Below are 16,667 nucleotides of genomic sequence, written 5' to 3'. Positions count from 1 at the left end.
AATTGTTTTCCCTCAAGATTCTATAGAACTTGCTCTGTAGTGTTCAGGTGTTAGGCAGAATTATAACAACAACCTAGGACTTTCTTCTTTATAATAACTAATGTTTTTTCCTCCTGGGTAGTTGAGGATTCTCTTTCTTTACCTTTGGCATTGATTATTTCACCAGGGGAAATTTTTTTTTTCTATTTCGTATTAAAGGAGCAAAGCTAAGAAGAACTAAATTGATGCATTTATATATCATGAACTTGAGCAATTTGAGATTGCCTTATTGTGTCTTTTCCCCAGTAAGGAAATTTTCTAGATATTGTATTCCAAAAGTTAGCAGTGAAAATTTTTTATCGTTTTATCATTTCATATTGCACATAATGTGGGAAACTAGATACTTTTAAGTGGTAGAATATTCACTATTTCATATTATCTGGTTTGGCCTCCCCGTAGGACAGTTTAATGAGAGCATACAACTGCACAACCATGGAAAATATATTCAGGAAACAGTCTAATTAATTTAAACTTCTTTGAGCATATTAAATCACTAAATGGTAAGAAACTAAGGTTTGTAATACAGTCAAAATGTTACTACAGTATTTTAAATTGTAATTCTAGCACAACCAACTGAAAAAAATACTTGATTTTAATTTATTTAGCAGCACAATATCTTCTGCAACCAATTATAGTTCATGTGGATTTTTTTTATTTTCCATTCCAGATCTTGAATTTCAGGAATAATTATTTGCCAAGTTTCAGGGCAGATTCTCATAGTAACTCCTCTTGTCTCCATTGACTTCAGGTGATAAGATTAACAGTGGATATTTTGGTCAATAGATAATTCTACAGAACAAAGATGAGGGCTCACCTGACTGTGAGACTTCTGAGTTGAAGCAGAAACTATAATAGTTAAATTTTTGAGCTGCTGAGATTATTCACATTATGCCTTGTTTCACATAAATATGCCTTTCTACACAGCTGTGTATAAAAGTTAAATATAAAATACATAGCTTTATAAAAAGAAATATTTCTTGACTGTGCTTATCTTTTATCATTCTTTAAGTCTTTTATGTTTTTCAAATATTTGCAACCCTTTTTATTAGCTATAGTATCAGTATGGTACTTATGAAACTATTAGAAAATGTTGAAAAGGCTAACAGATTATCTAAGAGTACCTGTAAAATAGTTACTAACAGAAATGAAATCAGACTTACAAGGACATAGGTCAATGAAAAGAAAATTGATCTACTGTTGCTAAAGTGTATTTAAAATAATTCTTACATTTTCATTTTGTGTAGCACCCTCCTTCTGAAGCTAAATAATCGCAAGGAAATGGTATAGTACAACACATCATACCATTTCCTTGGAGGACATTTGGTCCTGTCCAAAACACCCATGGAGACATCTGTTTCATGAAAAAGGGGCCTTGATATTTGGTCCTGTCCACAGTGTCCACACTTAGAAAACTTCTCTGGTTTCAAAGAGCCCAAAATGTTTACTTGTACTTTTGGTTTACAGGGTTCATATATAAAATATACTCTCATGTTTTATTGGTTATGGTTGTACTGCCAACAATAACCCTTCTTGCCTCAGTAGCCTAGCTCCTAATGGCACATGGGGTGAGGTGGACAGGTCAACCTAGGCCACATGTCTCTGTGGAGGACCGGACCAAACTTTGTGTAAAGTGTAGAAAGATTTCTTCCAGACTATGCCTACCCATCATACTTGAAAGAATCCAGAAGAATTGAGGAAGGGGCACTTTTTTGAAATTTAATCTTGTAAGTTTTTCTCCCCCCTTCCCTAAGCCTAATGTTACGTAGAAAGCAAGATACTAAAGCTCTCATATAAGAATAATGCTACAACATTAGTCTGCAAAGAAGTAGTCCTATTGTTTCTAGAAAGGGTAACTCATTCCATAATTAACTATATTTAGGATACTGTATTTATAGGAGGCATTGAACATCAAAAGTACCCCAGAGGAGGCTGTTAGGATGTTGAAGTTCTGGAAGTAAGCTCTGAGAAACCTTAGTAGAGACATGGTAATGTGTTTTTATGGATTCAGAGAATCATCAAATAAGTGAGGAAGCAGATGTATTTTTTATTTCTCTGGAAAATGACACTGACAATCTGTAAGAGCTATACGAGATTACATTTGGGCTCTACATGAGAAAAAAAGCTCAATTAATATGGCCAACAATGATTAGACCTCAGAAGTGGTGACCTCCGTCTCAGAAATAATCAGAGGCATGTGGTCATCCTTACAAATTCAGTAGGCAGGTTCATCATGGGCTAGAGGTTTATTACATTCTAAAGTGTTTTTTCTGATTCAGAGTTCTGATATTGCATAGTAATTACCTCATTTGTCCTACAGCATCACTTTAAAACAGGAATGGTGCAGGTCGGAATTCTGTGGTAGGAGAATCAAACCAACAGAAAATAAGAAACTTGTTTAGAATCTAACTTACTCATTTTTTGTTTGTTTATTCCATCACTACTACCAAAAACAGTTTAAGGCATAATGACTCATTCAGTTTCATTTAAATGATCCAGGCACATGCCTTTACAGAACTCACAGGACTGTAAGAATAAAAGATTATGATAAAGCTAAAATTTTAAGCATTTTGTGTAATCTCTATAATCAGTGATGATAGGGAATGAAAATGCTGCTTTAATTCATGTGTGGCAACAAATTGACTGGCTCTTGCCAAATTTTTCCATATTTCTATTTATTTGGACTGTGTTCCTCTCGCTGTTGTGATGCCACCCCGCTGTCACTGCTTCCTTTCTCTTTTCTTTCAACTGCATTCTACCTATTTTCACTCTTCTCCTCAACCCTCAGTTCTCCTTGAACAAATTCCAAGCTCTTTGCAAACTAACCACCTTTATGCTAGTAACTCCCAGCTTTAGCCTCTCTCGTCAAAGCTTTAAATCCATATTTCTAACTATCTCCGGAATATTTTCATCTGAATATGCTGTTGATCCCTTGAATTCAGCGGGTCCTAGCTGAACTCATTTTACTTCTCAAAACCTTTTCCATCTATTTTTCTCTTGGTTATTGACATGCAAGCTACCCAGTAGCCTAAGCCAATCATATTGTCATCCATTTTTACCCTCAGCTCATCACAGCTAATTAATCATCAAGTTGTATAATTTCTGCCTTCTTAAGTTATTTCAAATTTGTTTCCTCTCTCCATTACACACTGCCATCACCTCAGTTCATATTTTTAACATTTATTAAGAGCTTCAGTGATCTTCTCTGAAGCTGGTTCTTGTTTTCCAACTCATCCTTCACGCTGGAGCCAGAAAGGTCCTTTATAAATGCCCGTTTGCTTGTGTCACTCCTCTACTTAAAACTTTCAGTGGCTTCACATTGTTTGTAGTTGTTACCATCTCAACTATCTATAAGGATTAAGCAAATAATTTATACGAGTGAAGTGGGTCAAGTGTGAGACAACAGGGAAGAATAGGAGAGTGTATTCCTAGCCAAAGAAATTCATAGTCAGAATTTTAAAAAACACTTGACAAACCTATCTGAGAATCCAATGTTGCTATGGATCTCCAATTAGTGCAGCCAAGTCTAAACCACTGAGCACAGCACACGCAATGTTTCTTTGATAGCAGTTTTGTCTATGAGATGCACAACTTGGAACTCTCAGCTATGGCAGAGACTGCAGTAACCAGTGAGTCATGTTTTGTTGATTTGTTTCTAGGTCAGAACATATCTGAATGAAGAGTATGTGTTTATTATTCTAACTACCACTGCCTTCATATTGGAGGCCGTGGAGCATAAAGTTTATGGACTTTGGAGTCAGTGCTGACCAGTTCTGTGTTAGCTGTGTGATTTTAAGCTAGTCACTTAATGGCGTTGAGCCCCAGTTTCTTCCTCTGTTTAAAAAAATAAAGAAATAAAAGATTTCAAGATTGAGAGTACAATATCAGATAATCAACAGCTTTAAATTATCTACCTCAGTGCTTAGCACATAGTAACTCTTCAGTAAAAGATAGCCTCCAGACAGGTAAGAAAAATTTAAGAGGCAGCAGTAAATATACAAAAATCTAATTCCCTCTGCTGCATCTTTCTCAGCAATTGTACTTGTGGCCTCAAGAACAAACCTGTTGGAGGCCATTATCAAGTGAAGCAGGCAATCAGAAGCAGACAGGCACATAATTTCCCCATGCAACTAAAAACCAGGAGCTCACCAGCCTAGCTGGCTAGCTAGCTGAAATGTAATGTAAGCCTAGAAGGTCAATTCACTGTTGCCAAATTCATGAGCAAGATGGGAATGTGGACTTTCTACAACTATGCATCATGTACTAAGCCCCCTTTTTTTGTCTACATATAATCTTTCAAATTTCTTTTAGAAAAAATTATATTAACTGAAAATTTAATGCAATTGTATTAGGTTATTGTATTTTGGTTAATTCTCTATAGCCATATATATTTGAAGCACCAAAGGAAGGAAATAAACTACTTTGTTTCCTTTACCAGAACGTTTAGCATGGTAAGGAAGGGGGGCTGTTACATTTATATTTTATTCTAATGCACAAGTATGTTAATTATGTTTTGATTGATCTAGGAATAAGAAAGTCTTAAAGTGCTTTCATCATTCACTTAAGGGAAAGAAAATATACCATCTTCTCAAACTTTGCATTTTTCATCTTGTTTTTTAAACTTCAGCTTAATGTTAACATTTAAGTATACTTGACTCAGTATACACGCCATCCATCTCACATGGTTGAAACAGGGTGCTGAGCAGCTAGCAGTATGCTTTCTGCCCTACCACAGAGCTTCAGTGATAACGAGTAAACTAATATAGATAACCTGTTGGCAGAATGACATCCACTGAACTCCTGATTGTACTTAAAATGGAGAGACTAGAAAGAACAAAGTAGAAAGCTGGCTTGTTTTTTAGAAAGCAAGACAAACACTGGCTTGAATGGAGACAACATTTTTGTATTCAAAATGAGGAAAGGGGTGAAAGGAAGTGGGAGAGAGTATCAGTATGTGTAGTATATCTTCTTAGAGTTTCAACTTCTCTGCAGCAGTATTATCTCACCCCAGACAGACTTTCATGCCCAGGTAAATAATACTATATTTAAGTAACAGCAATAACATTAGTATTATACAGCTAAGAGGATGGTGTCTAAGAAATCAAAGCTGATGTATTTAAGAGTGTTGAAACGTGAACATAAGACAAGTGCTATCTTTTCTGGCCATGGGAAAATTCTCTTACTTTCAAGGAGTATTGCTAAAAGGTTGGTCTAGATAAATATGGTAGTATTCTGTGACTTGATATTACATTTTAACATTTAACTGTTTTTCTTAAAGGACTGATATTTTTATTTTTGGTCAATGCCATCTAAATATTTTTCTTTTTCTCCCCTCTCTCCCTTCCTTCTTCCCGTCTATCCTTCCTTTCTTCTTTGTACTTGCAGCTCCTCAAAGAAATTTTGAAATTGCCTTCAAGATGTTTGACTTGAATGGAGATGGCGAAGTAGACATGGAGGAGTTTGAACAGGCAAGTTGCCCTGGAGAGTTCCTTTAAATACATTAATATTTGACCCATTTTATATGCCTTGGAGTTACTTTCGCCTTGGTCAGTATACTCAGATGCTATCCAATTTTTGAAGTACCTAATGTGTCATTTTTCAAAATTATTCTTTTTACAGTAGGGCTTTTATTTGTTTTTCAATCTAAACGTAAGGAATTATTTGAACATAGGATTAATGTCAATATTTCTGTGATTTCCCAATGTAAATTAGACTGTAATGCTGAGAGGATAAGTTATGGATATTCAATCACATGTTCAGTCAACATTTATTAAACAGCTCCTTTGTGCCAGGCAGTTCCAGACTACTAGGATGAATGACATGTTCTGAAAGGATTTCTATAGAAAGAAAAATGGTACCACGCCTTTGACTGTAGCAGCTTTCAGCAAAGATACATACAGTTTCTTCGGAATCCTAGGAAGAGGTTACATTTCCAAAATAAAACTTCTGTCATTGGGGGACCATGGTACCTCCCCAAATACAATTATTATGATTATCAGGAGTGGTTTCAAAACAGAAAAGAAAATCTATGTAAGAAGACATTTTTGTGTTCAAAATGAGGGAAGGGGTGAAAAGGAAGTGAGAGAGAGTATTGGGTACAGTATATCTTTAAAACAAGAAATGCACAAAGATAAATATTTCAAAATACCTAGAGACATTTATTCAAATTTGTACCCTGTGTCCATTATACATTCTAAAATATACGCAGTCAATTTAGGATTAGTATTATACAACTTCACATAAAATGTAGAAACTTTGCAACCATATACTTCCATTTACCCCTTCTCCATTCTTTCTGCTATAGTTGTCCTATGTATTACATCTGCATATGGTAGTCTTCCCTTATCCACAGGGGGAGCATTCCAAGACCAGTGGATACCTGATACCTTGGGTAGTGTGAACTCTAGATATAGTGTTGTTTCCTAAACATACATATACTGTGTGGTTTCTCTTTGGCAATTCCAAATTGTCAGCATCACTACCCTTGTGCTTTGGAGCCACTATTAAGTAAACTAAGGGTAACTTGAACACAAGCACTGCCATACTGTGGCAGATAATCTGATAACCAAGATGCTACTCAGTGGGGAGTGTGTATAATGGGGAGATGCTCGACAAAGAGATGCCTGACATCCCAAGTGGGACGGAACAGGCCGGCAAGAGACTTCATCACACTATCCAGATCGGACCACAGTTCAAAACTTAACAATTTTTTGATTTCTGGAATTTTTCATTTAACATTTCTAGCCCATGACTGACTGCGGATAACTGAAACCACAGAAAGCAAAACCACAGATAAGGAGGGACTGCTGCTGTATAATATAAACCCCATAACACACTATAATTTGTGCTTTGGTAATCATGCTCTTTTTAAGAAAATAAGAGAAAAAATAATCTGTTGTTTACTCACATTTACCATTTCTGAAGCCTTTTATTCCTTCCTTAAAATCCTAGTTTCCATCTGTTATCATTGCCCTTCAGTTGGAAAAACTTTCTTTAGCATTTCTTGTAGTGCACATCTGTTGGTGATGAATTAATTTATGTCATCATTATTTTTGGAAGGAAATTCTAGATGCAGAGTTCTAGATATAGATGTAAAATTCTGTTATTGTTCCACTACTTCTGATTTCTTTTGTTGAATAGTCACTGGTTATTTGAATCATTGTTCCCTTCTATGTAATATACTGTTTTTCTCTCTCTGCTTTCCAGATTTTCTCTTTATCTTTGAGTTCTAGAAATTTGATTATGATGTGTTTCAGTGTGGTTTTCTATGTATTTATCCTTCTTGGTATTTGATGAGTTATTTGTATCTATAAATCTATGGTTTTTATCAAAGTTGAGAAGTTTATGGCCATTATTTCTTAAAATTTCTTTTTCTTTGGCCCCATTCTCTCTCACTTCTCTTTCTAGGACTCCAGTATCACAAATGTTAGCCCACTGCCTCACAAATCTCTGAAGCTCTGTTTATTACTTTTTTCAATCTTTTCTCTCTCCTTTTCAGACTGTATAATTTCTATTGATTTATCTTCACTTCACTGACTCTTCAGTCATAGCATCTCTGCTGTTAAACAATCCATTAAATTTCAGATGTTGCATTTTTCAGTTTTAGAACTTTTCATTTTTCATGTTTTCTTTCTCATCTGAAATCCATCTTTTCCGTATTTTATATACTTGAATGCTATTATCATAGCCACTTTAAAATCCTTGTCTGCTAATTTCTAACATCTGGGTACTGTAGAGATTGATCTCCATTGATTGCCTTTTCTCTTGAGAATGAGCCAAATTTTCCCGTTTCTTCATATGTCGAGTAATTATGGATTATAGTTTGGATATCACAAATGACCTGTCATAGACTCTAAATTTGGTTATATTCATCTAAAGAATAGTTGTGTTTCAGCAGGCTTTTAGCTCAACTGGATTTGGCTGGAGTTTATGTGTGGAATTTGGGGCTCCTCTCTTTGGATTTCTCCTTTCCAGGACATCCCCCTCACTTTCCAGTGGCTGCAGTTGCCCCAAATTCTGTCCTCTGGTTTTTCAAGCCAGAAAAAAATGAGGGCACCAATCCTTCTGGTGCAGACTGGGGACTTCCTTCAGGCTGAAGCTGTATAAAGTGGGAAACCCACCCAGGGCTGTTCCCATCTTCCGAGTCTCAACTCCGCTCCAATAATCTGCCTGTGATCACTCTCTAGTGCCTTCAGTTGGGTGTTGGGTGTATTTTGTCCCTGGTACATAATTGTCATCTCAGGGAGGATTGGCCTGAAAGGAGCTATTCATCCATTACCAGAAGCAGATTAAGGACTATTTAGTATTAAATGCTAAGAGAGGGCTTTAGACAGACCTAAGAATCAGGAAGGAAAGAAAAGTGGGAGACGGGGAGAAAGAAGGAAGAGAAATAAAATATAAAAAGAAAAAATGTGGTGTTGAAATAGGCTCAGAAATTACTTAGGTGCCTCTCAGGAGCAAAACTGCTGTAACTTCCCTACTCCTGTTATAAAGATGAAACTCTAGAATTTAGTTTAGGTCACATATGTCTTATTTTTGGCATCACTGCTGACATGCTGAATGACTCGGATGCTGAATGACTCGGATGCTGAATGACTCGGGGCAGTCATGTCACCATTCTGTTCACTTGTCAGAGAAGGGAATGTTAATTTCATCCCTTGATAACTGGCCTTGTTTACCTGTACAACTTATAATATTGATCACAGGGAGCTTTATGTAAAAACTCGAGAAGATAATCAAAAAGTAATTATAAGGCAGCTCATGATTGAACGACTCTCAGAAGTTTCTCTACTCCATCTTTCTACATTTTACTTTCTTGGGAAATGTAATAATTTATTAAGTTGAAAGTACACTCGGCTTTCAAACATTCGTACTTCGCTCTGATTACCCAGGTAAACAGGTATTTCCTTGACAGTGTATTTGTCAAGCTTAAAAGTTAAGCAGGTCCAATATGACGATGTTTTACATTTCATCATCATGTATCTTCAAAATTCATGTTGCGTCAGCAAACTAATAGTGAATATTATTCTTTTATTCATCTTTTTCTAAAATTACTTGGATCATGCTTAAACACAAATTACTAAAAAGGATTTATCAATTGTAAATAGTAAGTTTTCTCTGACCTCTCTATCACACAAATCTTTTTTATTTTAACCCATTTTTTAGTAAATCATAAAACTAGAACTAGTTTTATGTAGTAAATCATTAAACATAGAACTAACCTAGCAAAAAATATTAACTGTTTGGGCTACATTCACCCAATCCATGACACAAATTTTTTAGTATGAAAGTATGAGAAGTGATCAGTTTTGAAACAGAAGAAAAGGAATGAGATTTTATTTCAGAGATCATGTTTTATATTTCTCTTAATTTTCTCCACAACATATAACATATAATAAGCATTCATTGATATGGTTTGATTGATTATCATTTACACCCTTAACAAGTTATCTAAATAAAAATATTTTAAGAAAATATTTCCCAACTGAGAAATTCTAAGAAAATTACTTTTCTCTGTCTCTCTCTTTCTCTTCTCTCTCTCTCTCACTCTCCTCCCTCGCTCTCTCTCGCTCTGTCACTCTCTCCCCCCTCCCCCTCTTTCTCTCCCTCCCTCTCACTGCCTCTTTCTCTCACACATAACCTAGTGATACATACTTTTTAAAAAAATTTTTTAATGAAAGAACACTTACAGTTAATAATAGTTTACATGTAAGTAAACTATTTCTGGACTGTGCTATTATTAATCATTAATGAATGTGCTATAGCATTAGTTAATTTTCCCTAAAAACACTTTTTTCCCAGTCGTTTATACACACACTCTCAGCATTACACTTTTGAAGCTAACATAATACAGTTTCCACAACAGGAAAGATATAAGCTGTAATATGTATAATCATGGGCAAAATTGGAATCATGGCAGGTCCTGACACTAATCCTCAATAGTGGTTCACTGCTATTGGAAAATTCTTCAATTCTCCCACTTAGATAAAATTAATTGTGTATTGCCTTCAAATAGAAGAAGCATTTTTCTGATTATCCTGTATTTCAACTTAAAGTCTAAAAAACTTCAACTTAAATAATTTAAAAATCCATTATATACCTGGCTTCCTCCTCCTCCTCCTCCTCCTCCTCCTCCTCCTCCTCCTCCTCCTCCTCCTCCTCCTTCTTCTTCTTCTCTTTTAATTTCAGGTGTACAAAACAACATAATGATGAGACATTTACACCCCTCACAAAGTGATAAGCCCCTCCCAGTCTACTACCTCTCTGACATCATGTATAGCTATTATTATACCATTGACTATATTCTCTATGCTGTACTTCACATCCCGGGACCATATACATATATATATATATATTTAATTACACTTGACATTCAATATTCTTCTACATCAGCTTCAGCACAGGCGTACAGCACAGTGGTGAGTCATCTATATAATCTATGAAGTGATCCCCCTGATAAGCCCAGTACCCACCTGGCACCTATATAATCTGTACAACATTATTGATTATATTCTCCATACTGTATTTCACATCCCTGTGCCTATTTTATGACTACCAATTTGTACTTTCTAATCACTTCACCTTCTCTCCTATCCCCCAATCTCCTCCCCCATCTAGCAAACATCAGTTTTTTTCTCGTTTATTCTGTTCTTTATATTCCACATATAAGTGAGATCATATGGTATTTGTCTTTCTCAATCTGACTTATTTCATTTAGCATAATGTTCTCTACGTCCATCCATTTTGTTGTAAATGATAAGCTTTTGTTCTTTTTTATGGCAGAGTAATGCTCCATTGTATAAATGTACCATAATTTATTTATCCAATCGCCTATTGATGGGCATTTTGGTTGTTCCCATATCTTGGCTATTGTGAGTAGCGCTGCAATAAACATAAGGGTGCATATATTTTTTTCGAATTAGTGTTTTGGATTTCTTTGGATAAACACCCAGGAGTAGAATTGCTGGGTCATGAGGTAGCTCTGCTTTTAATTTTTTTGAGAAATCTTCAAACCATTTTCCATAGTGGCTGAACCAATTTGCCGTCCCACCAACAGTGCAAGGAGGTTCCCTTTTCTCCACATCCTCGCGAACACTTGTTGTTTGTTGATTTATTGATGACATTCTGACAGAAGTGAGGTGGTATCTCATTGTGGTTTTTATTTGCATTTTTCTGATGATCAGTGATGTTGAGCATCTTTTTAGATGTCCACTGTCCATCTGTATGTCCTCTGCCCATTTTTTAATTGGGTTGTTTGTTGTATACCTGGCTTTCAAGTCTCCGTGTGCATGAGAAACAAATGTCAAGCAATCTTATTTACACGATAAAACATAAGCTAAGGAAAATCATAATCAAAAGCATTTATGATACTAACCTAGATTTAGAAGGAGGCTCAAAAATAATGTATTCTGTGAACTTTTCCAATGAGAAAAGTAAGGCTCCAAGAGGTTAAATGACTTGCATAAATCTTGCTTTCACTACAGAGCAGCACAATCAGACCCCATGTTTCCTGATGCCCCATCTAGTGTCTTTCCATTATATTGTTCCACCTTTATCAAGTTAGAGACTTTTAAATCTTTTTTATGGTCATAGATAATAAATAAATAAAGGACATTTAACTAAGGTAAATTTGTTGTTGCAAATCTTAATTTTCTAAGTATTTCATTTTTCTAATTTGCCAATTTAAGCATCACCCACAAGGTTATATGTATTGTTTGCTTATATAAGATACTTTTATTATTTATTCTTACATATCCCAATTTTAATTATTCTGAACAGCTGTTTTTGGATTTGTTTGTTTTTTAGCTTGTAAAGAGGTAGAAAAGACTGCAGGAACTAGTGAAAACAAAGTTATAACAATGACAGTCTTGCCTCAAAAAGTTCTCTATATAGTTGCTATCCGACAAGTTATCATTTCTCAGAAAGTTCATTTTAAACTTCTCAAAGATTGAAGTAATTCCCCTTGTTTTCTTCGAGAATTATTTCATGCCACTTTTGTATTTCGTGTATCATTCTAATAAATATGTTCCCTTTCTTAGCCGTTAAATATTTGCCTATAGCTATGCCGCCTCTCTTCACAGTTAGAGAGTCAGCAGTGAGATGTGTGAAATTTTTATAAAGTCTCCTGTGATATGGAAGGTATTACTGTGAGGTTGATGATATTTGAGGTTTGGGAGAGAGGTTCTGAGCCTCTAAACCAACACATACTCTTTTCTGGGGAAAGATTTTGAAGAGTATCCCAATTTTAAAGGTGTCAGGTATCTGTGTTAGTGTCCTGGTTCTGCTACTTGATAGCTACTTGACCTTGAACAAGTTATTTAACTCTATGTGCCTCACATTCCTCATCTGTAAAATGAGTATCATCATGAGACTTATCTCCTAGGGTTGCTGTGAGCATTAAAAGAAAGAATTGTAGTGCAGTGTAGGCAAATCATAAACAGTCAATAGTTATTGTTCTAACTTCTCTCTATTCTTTCCACTTTTGTAATGTTTTTCTGGATGCGGGTTTGCTTCTGTCTTAGGTTCAGAGCATCATTCGCTCCCAAACGAGTATGGGTATGCGTCACAGAGATCGTCCTACTACTGGTAACACCCTCAAGTCTGGCTTGTGTTCAGCCCTCACAACCTACTTCTTTGGCGCCGATCTCAAGGGGAAGCTGACAATCAAAAATTTCCTCGAATTTCAGCGTAAACTTCAGCATGACGTTCTGAAGCTAGAGGTAGGTATTCCTTGGACTTCAGGGGACCAGGGCACCCACTGTCCATCACATGTGCACATAGAGCCACTGGGGTGGGAGGGCATGCATTGTTGAAATTCTTTCAGTCTATCTCCACCTGTCACAGCTGATTGCTTTGAAACCTTATCAGTCTCTACAATCTGATACCAGGTAGGAAATAATATGTTCTGTGAAAAATGTCTTGGAGTAAGATAATTCTGGACCTGAAAGCAAAAATGTCTGAATTGAAAATCGTGGTTGTCTTTGGGTACCCAGCTTGAGGAAAATGAAATGCAGGGGGTCAGAGCAGTTCTCAGCCTGAGCATGTATCCCCAGGTTTGTGTTTATTGTGTAGAAGGCACCAGGAGGTAGAGGTGAGGGGAATCCCACTTAACTCAATTGAGACAGTTTGAAAAATCACAACTGAATTCCCATTATTAATAAGAACACTGTTGTATGTCAACTATAATTAAAAAAGAAACAAAGAACATTCTTAATTGTTTATGCTCTGTAAGAGAAGCAGAAATATGAATAGTACTAAAAATCAGATCAGATTTTGAAATGTACTTGCTTTTTGGAAATGGTATAACTGATATTCAAAAAAAACAAATGGATCTCTACAATTCAGCCTCTTTGAGGAGGCTCTTGTAGCTCCTATAATAAGTGATATATGTCTAAATAATACAGATTTTTACATGTACATGAGAATACCCATAGGAAAATGGAAAACCCAAAGAAGTGGCTAGGCCTGAGAGTTTACATTACAAGGTTGAGAGGCAACTTACCTTTATGAAGTTTGCGTTCTTATCACCAGAGAAGGGGAGTCAAAGTCAAGAGAAATGTATATAAACAGAACTTGTTAAAACAATTCTTATCTCCCTTTAGTCTCCCCGTTTATTTTAGTTACTTTTCCACAATTGCCTCTCTTTGTTTCTTTCCTACTTGTAGAGGGAGGACATCTTTCATATGGCAGTTTTATTTTCTGCTTTCAGGAGGCCAACAATTTTTGTGTAAGCGCTGATATGTACTAGGATTCTGCACATGTGCCTTGGCCCCTGGTACGCGTACCTGGACTGTCTTCTTGGGACACATTATAACATAATCTGGGAATGTAAATTATTTAACTTATTAATCATATAACTGCAAATTAACACAGTATAGATACAGAAAATGTAGTTAGAGAATAAAGCACAAGCGAGAACGGTACTTTTAACAAACTTGAAGCAACAGTACAGGGCCATCCAGAGTGTGGAGCAGGTGTCAGCTCCACCGTCCAGCCTAATACCCATTCCTGGGCACACAAGTGGGAGTCTTAAGAGACTGAGCATGGGACTTTGTCTTTCATCCTGAGATGCTAACGTGCTGAAAGCCCACTAACGTGTAGATTGCCAATGAGGTAGAATAATATAAAGCAGATTAAGGATTTTATATGTGTGTACCTACACATAGTCTACACCCAAATGCAAAAGAAAAGAGATCTAATAGGCAGTCATATCTAAGATACTTATGGTAGAAAGCCCTCTTGTATTTGACATTGACTTAGGGTCATCTGTAGGCTCTGGGCCAAGACATACCAAGACAGTTCCTGTTTGCCAATCAGCAGTTACTCATGTAAGAGAACCAGTGGACTCTTGTGAAAAAAACAGCCTATCATGCAGTAAATATTCCATAAATGTTGACTAATCCCAAATTCATTCTTTCCATATAATAGCACAAGTCCAGTGAATAACACCCATATTTAAAGTTTTATGAATCAGTACGTTATCTTTCCCAACTGGACTTATAATTATTTGAGGTGTGAATAGCAGATTTGAGAAGGTGTAAATAGCGGGAAGAGTATAGGCTTTGGTGCTCTCATAATGAAACCTTGGGTAAAATTTTGTTTCTCCCACTTAATGGCTATGTGACATTTGATGAGTTATTTATTCTCTCAGAGCCTAACTCCTCCTTGGTAAAGCAGGGAGGTGTCTAAGTGAGATGATGTTTCTTTTTTTTTAAAGATTTTACTGGGGACGGGGAACAGGACTTTATTGGGGAACAGTGTGTACTTCCAGGCCTTTTTTTTTTTTTTTCCAAGTCAAGTTGTTGTCCTTTCAATCTTAGTTGTGGAGGGTGCTGTTCAGCTTCAAGTTGTGTTGTCCTTTCGGTCTTAGTTGTGGAGGGTGCAGCTCAGCTCCAGGTCCAGTTGCCCTTGCTAGTTGCAGGGGGTGCAGCCCCCCATCCCTTGCGGGAGTCGAACCAGCAACCTTGTGGTTGAGAGGACACGCTCCAACCAACTGAGCCATCTGGGAGCTCAGCGGCAGCTCAGCTCAAGGTGCCGTGTTCAATCTTAGTTACAGGGGGCGGAGCCCACCATCCCTTGCAACCTTGTGGTTGAGAGCCCACTGGCCCATGTGGGAATCGAACCGGCAGCCTTTGGAGTTAGGAGCATGGAGCTCTAACCGCCTGAGCCACTGGGCCACCCCAGAGATGTTGTTTCTTATGGGCTGAATTGTGTTCCCCCAGAATTCTTAATCTTGAAGCCCTAACCCCCAATACCTCAGAATGTGACTATACTTGGACATAGGGCCTTTAAAAAGGTGGTTAAATTAGAATGAGGCCTTAGGGTGGGCCCTAATCCAATATTACTGGTGTCCTTATGAGAAGAGGAAATTAGGACCCACAACGAGGTACCAGGGATGTGCATGCAAGAGGGGCAGCCATGTGAGGAGACAGCAAGAGGGCAGCCAACTGCAAGCCGAGAAGAGAGGCCTCAGAGGAAACCAGCCCTGCCGGCACCTTGATCTTGGACTTCTAGCCTCCAGAACAGAGAGAAAATAAGTTTCTATTGTTCAAGTCCCCCATTTGGTGGTATTTTGTTATGGCAGCCCTAGCACACTAATACAGCGGTGAGTACCTAACACTACCTGGCATGTACTATGTCTTTAATAAGCATTCTTTCCCCTTGTCTTATATACACTCTGCCACTTAGTATGGCTGTTGGCATATAGTATGCACTTCAACAGGTCTTCTCAGATGAATGACCAAAAGGCTTTTTACTTTCATTTTGAAATGGCTTTTTCATAAAACATCTGGGAAATAGAGCAATTTTTGTTTTTATGAAATACTTTTAATTTTACTTTTCAAAGTTTGGGTAATTTCTCCTCTCATTAAGTATGAAATATAATGTCATCATCACAGCCAAGAAGAAAATAGAAATGATTAATAGTAACTTTCATATGAATTTTATAATTCTATCATTCTCTCATTGGTTTTACTTCTTTACTTATGTACTTTAAAATTTCAGATCAAGGAGATTTATTGTTCCATATAGTTATTTCTATCTTTTTCTCACCACAGCCTTGAGAGTGAAGATAACGCTATTTATCTGTCAGATTTAATTTTCAGAGGGGTCAGGAAAGAGGGAAAAGTCCATGAACTATGAGCTAGGCAATTTATGTATATTACATGCTTTCTTTGTTTTTATTCTCGCCAACCCTGTTGGTTTTAGTGGTGTTGTACCCATGTCTCAGATATAGAAATGGGAAGATAAAAGTCACAGAGCTATTAAATGGTAGAGCCAGGATTTCAACTCAGTCCTTCAGAATGAATTATTTCCTGTACTTTATCTGATTGTTATCACTTTTTGTCTGAGATGAGGTTTCTGTGTGTGACTTATTTGGAGCGCTAAAGAAAAATTAAATGTTCTGAATTTTAAAAACAGAAAAAGACCAAATTTGAATATCTGTAGTCTACCTTCTTCAGCACCATCTTTTCCTAGTTCCTTTGCCCCTCAAGTTGTGTTATGACTAAGAAGAAATATACTGTTCTTTTTTTTTAAATTTAATTTTATTATCAGTTTCAGGTGTACAAAACAACATAATGATTAGATATTTATACCCCTCATAAAGTGATAACCCCAACAAGTCTGCAACC

At 36.6% G+C, this 16,667-nt stretch overlaps 1 protein-coding gene across 2 annotated transcripts in view; it reads left to right on the top strand.

The window, feature by feature from the left end:
• Positions 1-16,667, top strand: part of MICU1 (mitochondrial calcium uptake 1) — a 180,341-nt gene that overhangs the window by 101,250 nt on the left and 62,424 nt on the right. For both annotated transcript variants that reach the window (XM_019745859.2, XM_074339573.1), the window contains exons 7-8: positions 5,422-5,504; positions 12,558-12,755. In XM_019745859.2, the coding sequence (XP_019601418.1) occupies positions 5,422-5,504; positions 12,558-12,755 (281 nt within the window). The remainder of the gene's footprint in view (positions 1-5,421; positions 5,505-12,557; positions 12,756-16,667) is intronic.

This window comes from Rhinolophus sinicus, linkage group LG07 (assembly GCF_036562045.2).
Source record: "Rhinolophus sinicus isolate RSC01 linkage group LG07, ASM3656204v1, whole genome shotgun sequence".
In the NCBI taxonomy this organism is placed as follows: Eukaryota; Metazoa; Chordata; class Mammalia; order Chiroptera; family Rhinolophidae; genus Rhinolophus; species Rhinolophus sinicus.
This window is presented reverse-complemented; position numbering and strand designations above follow the sequence as displayed.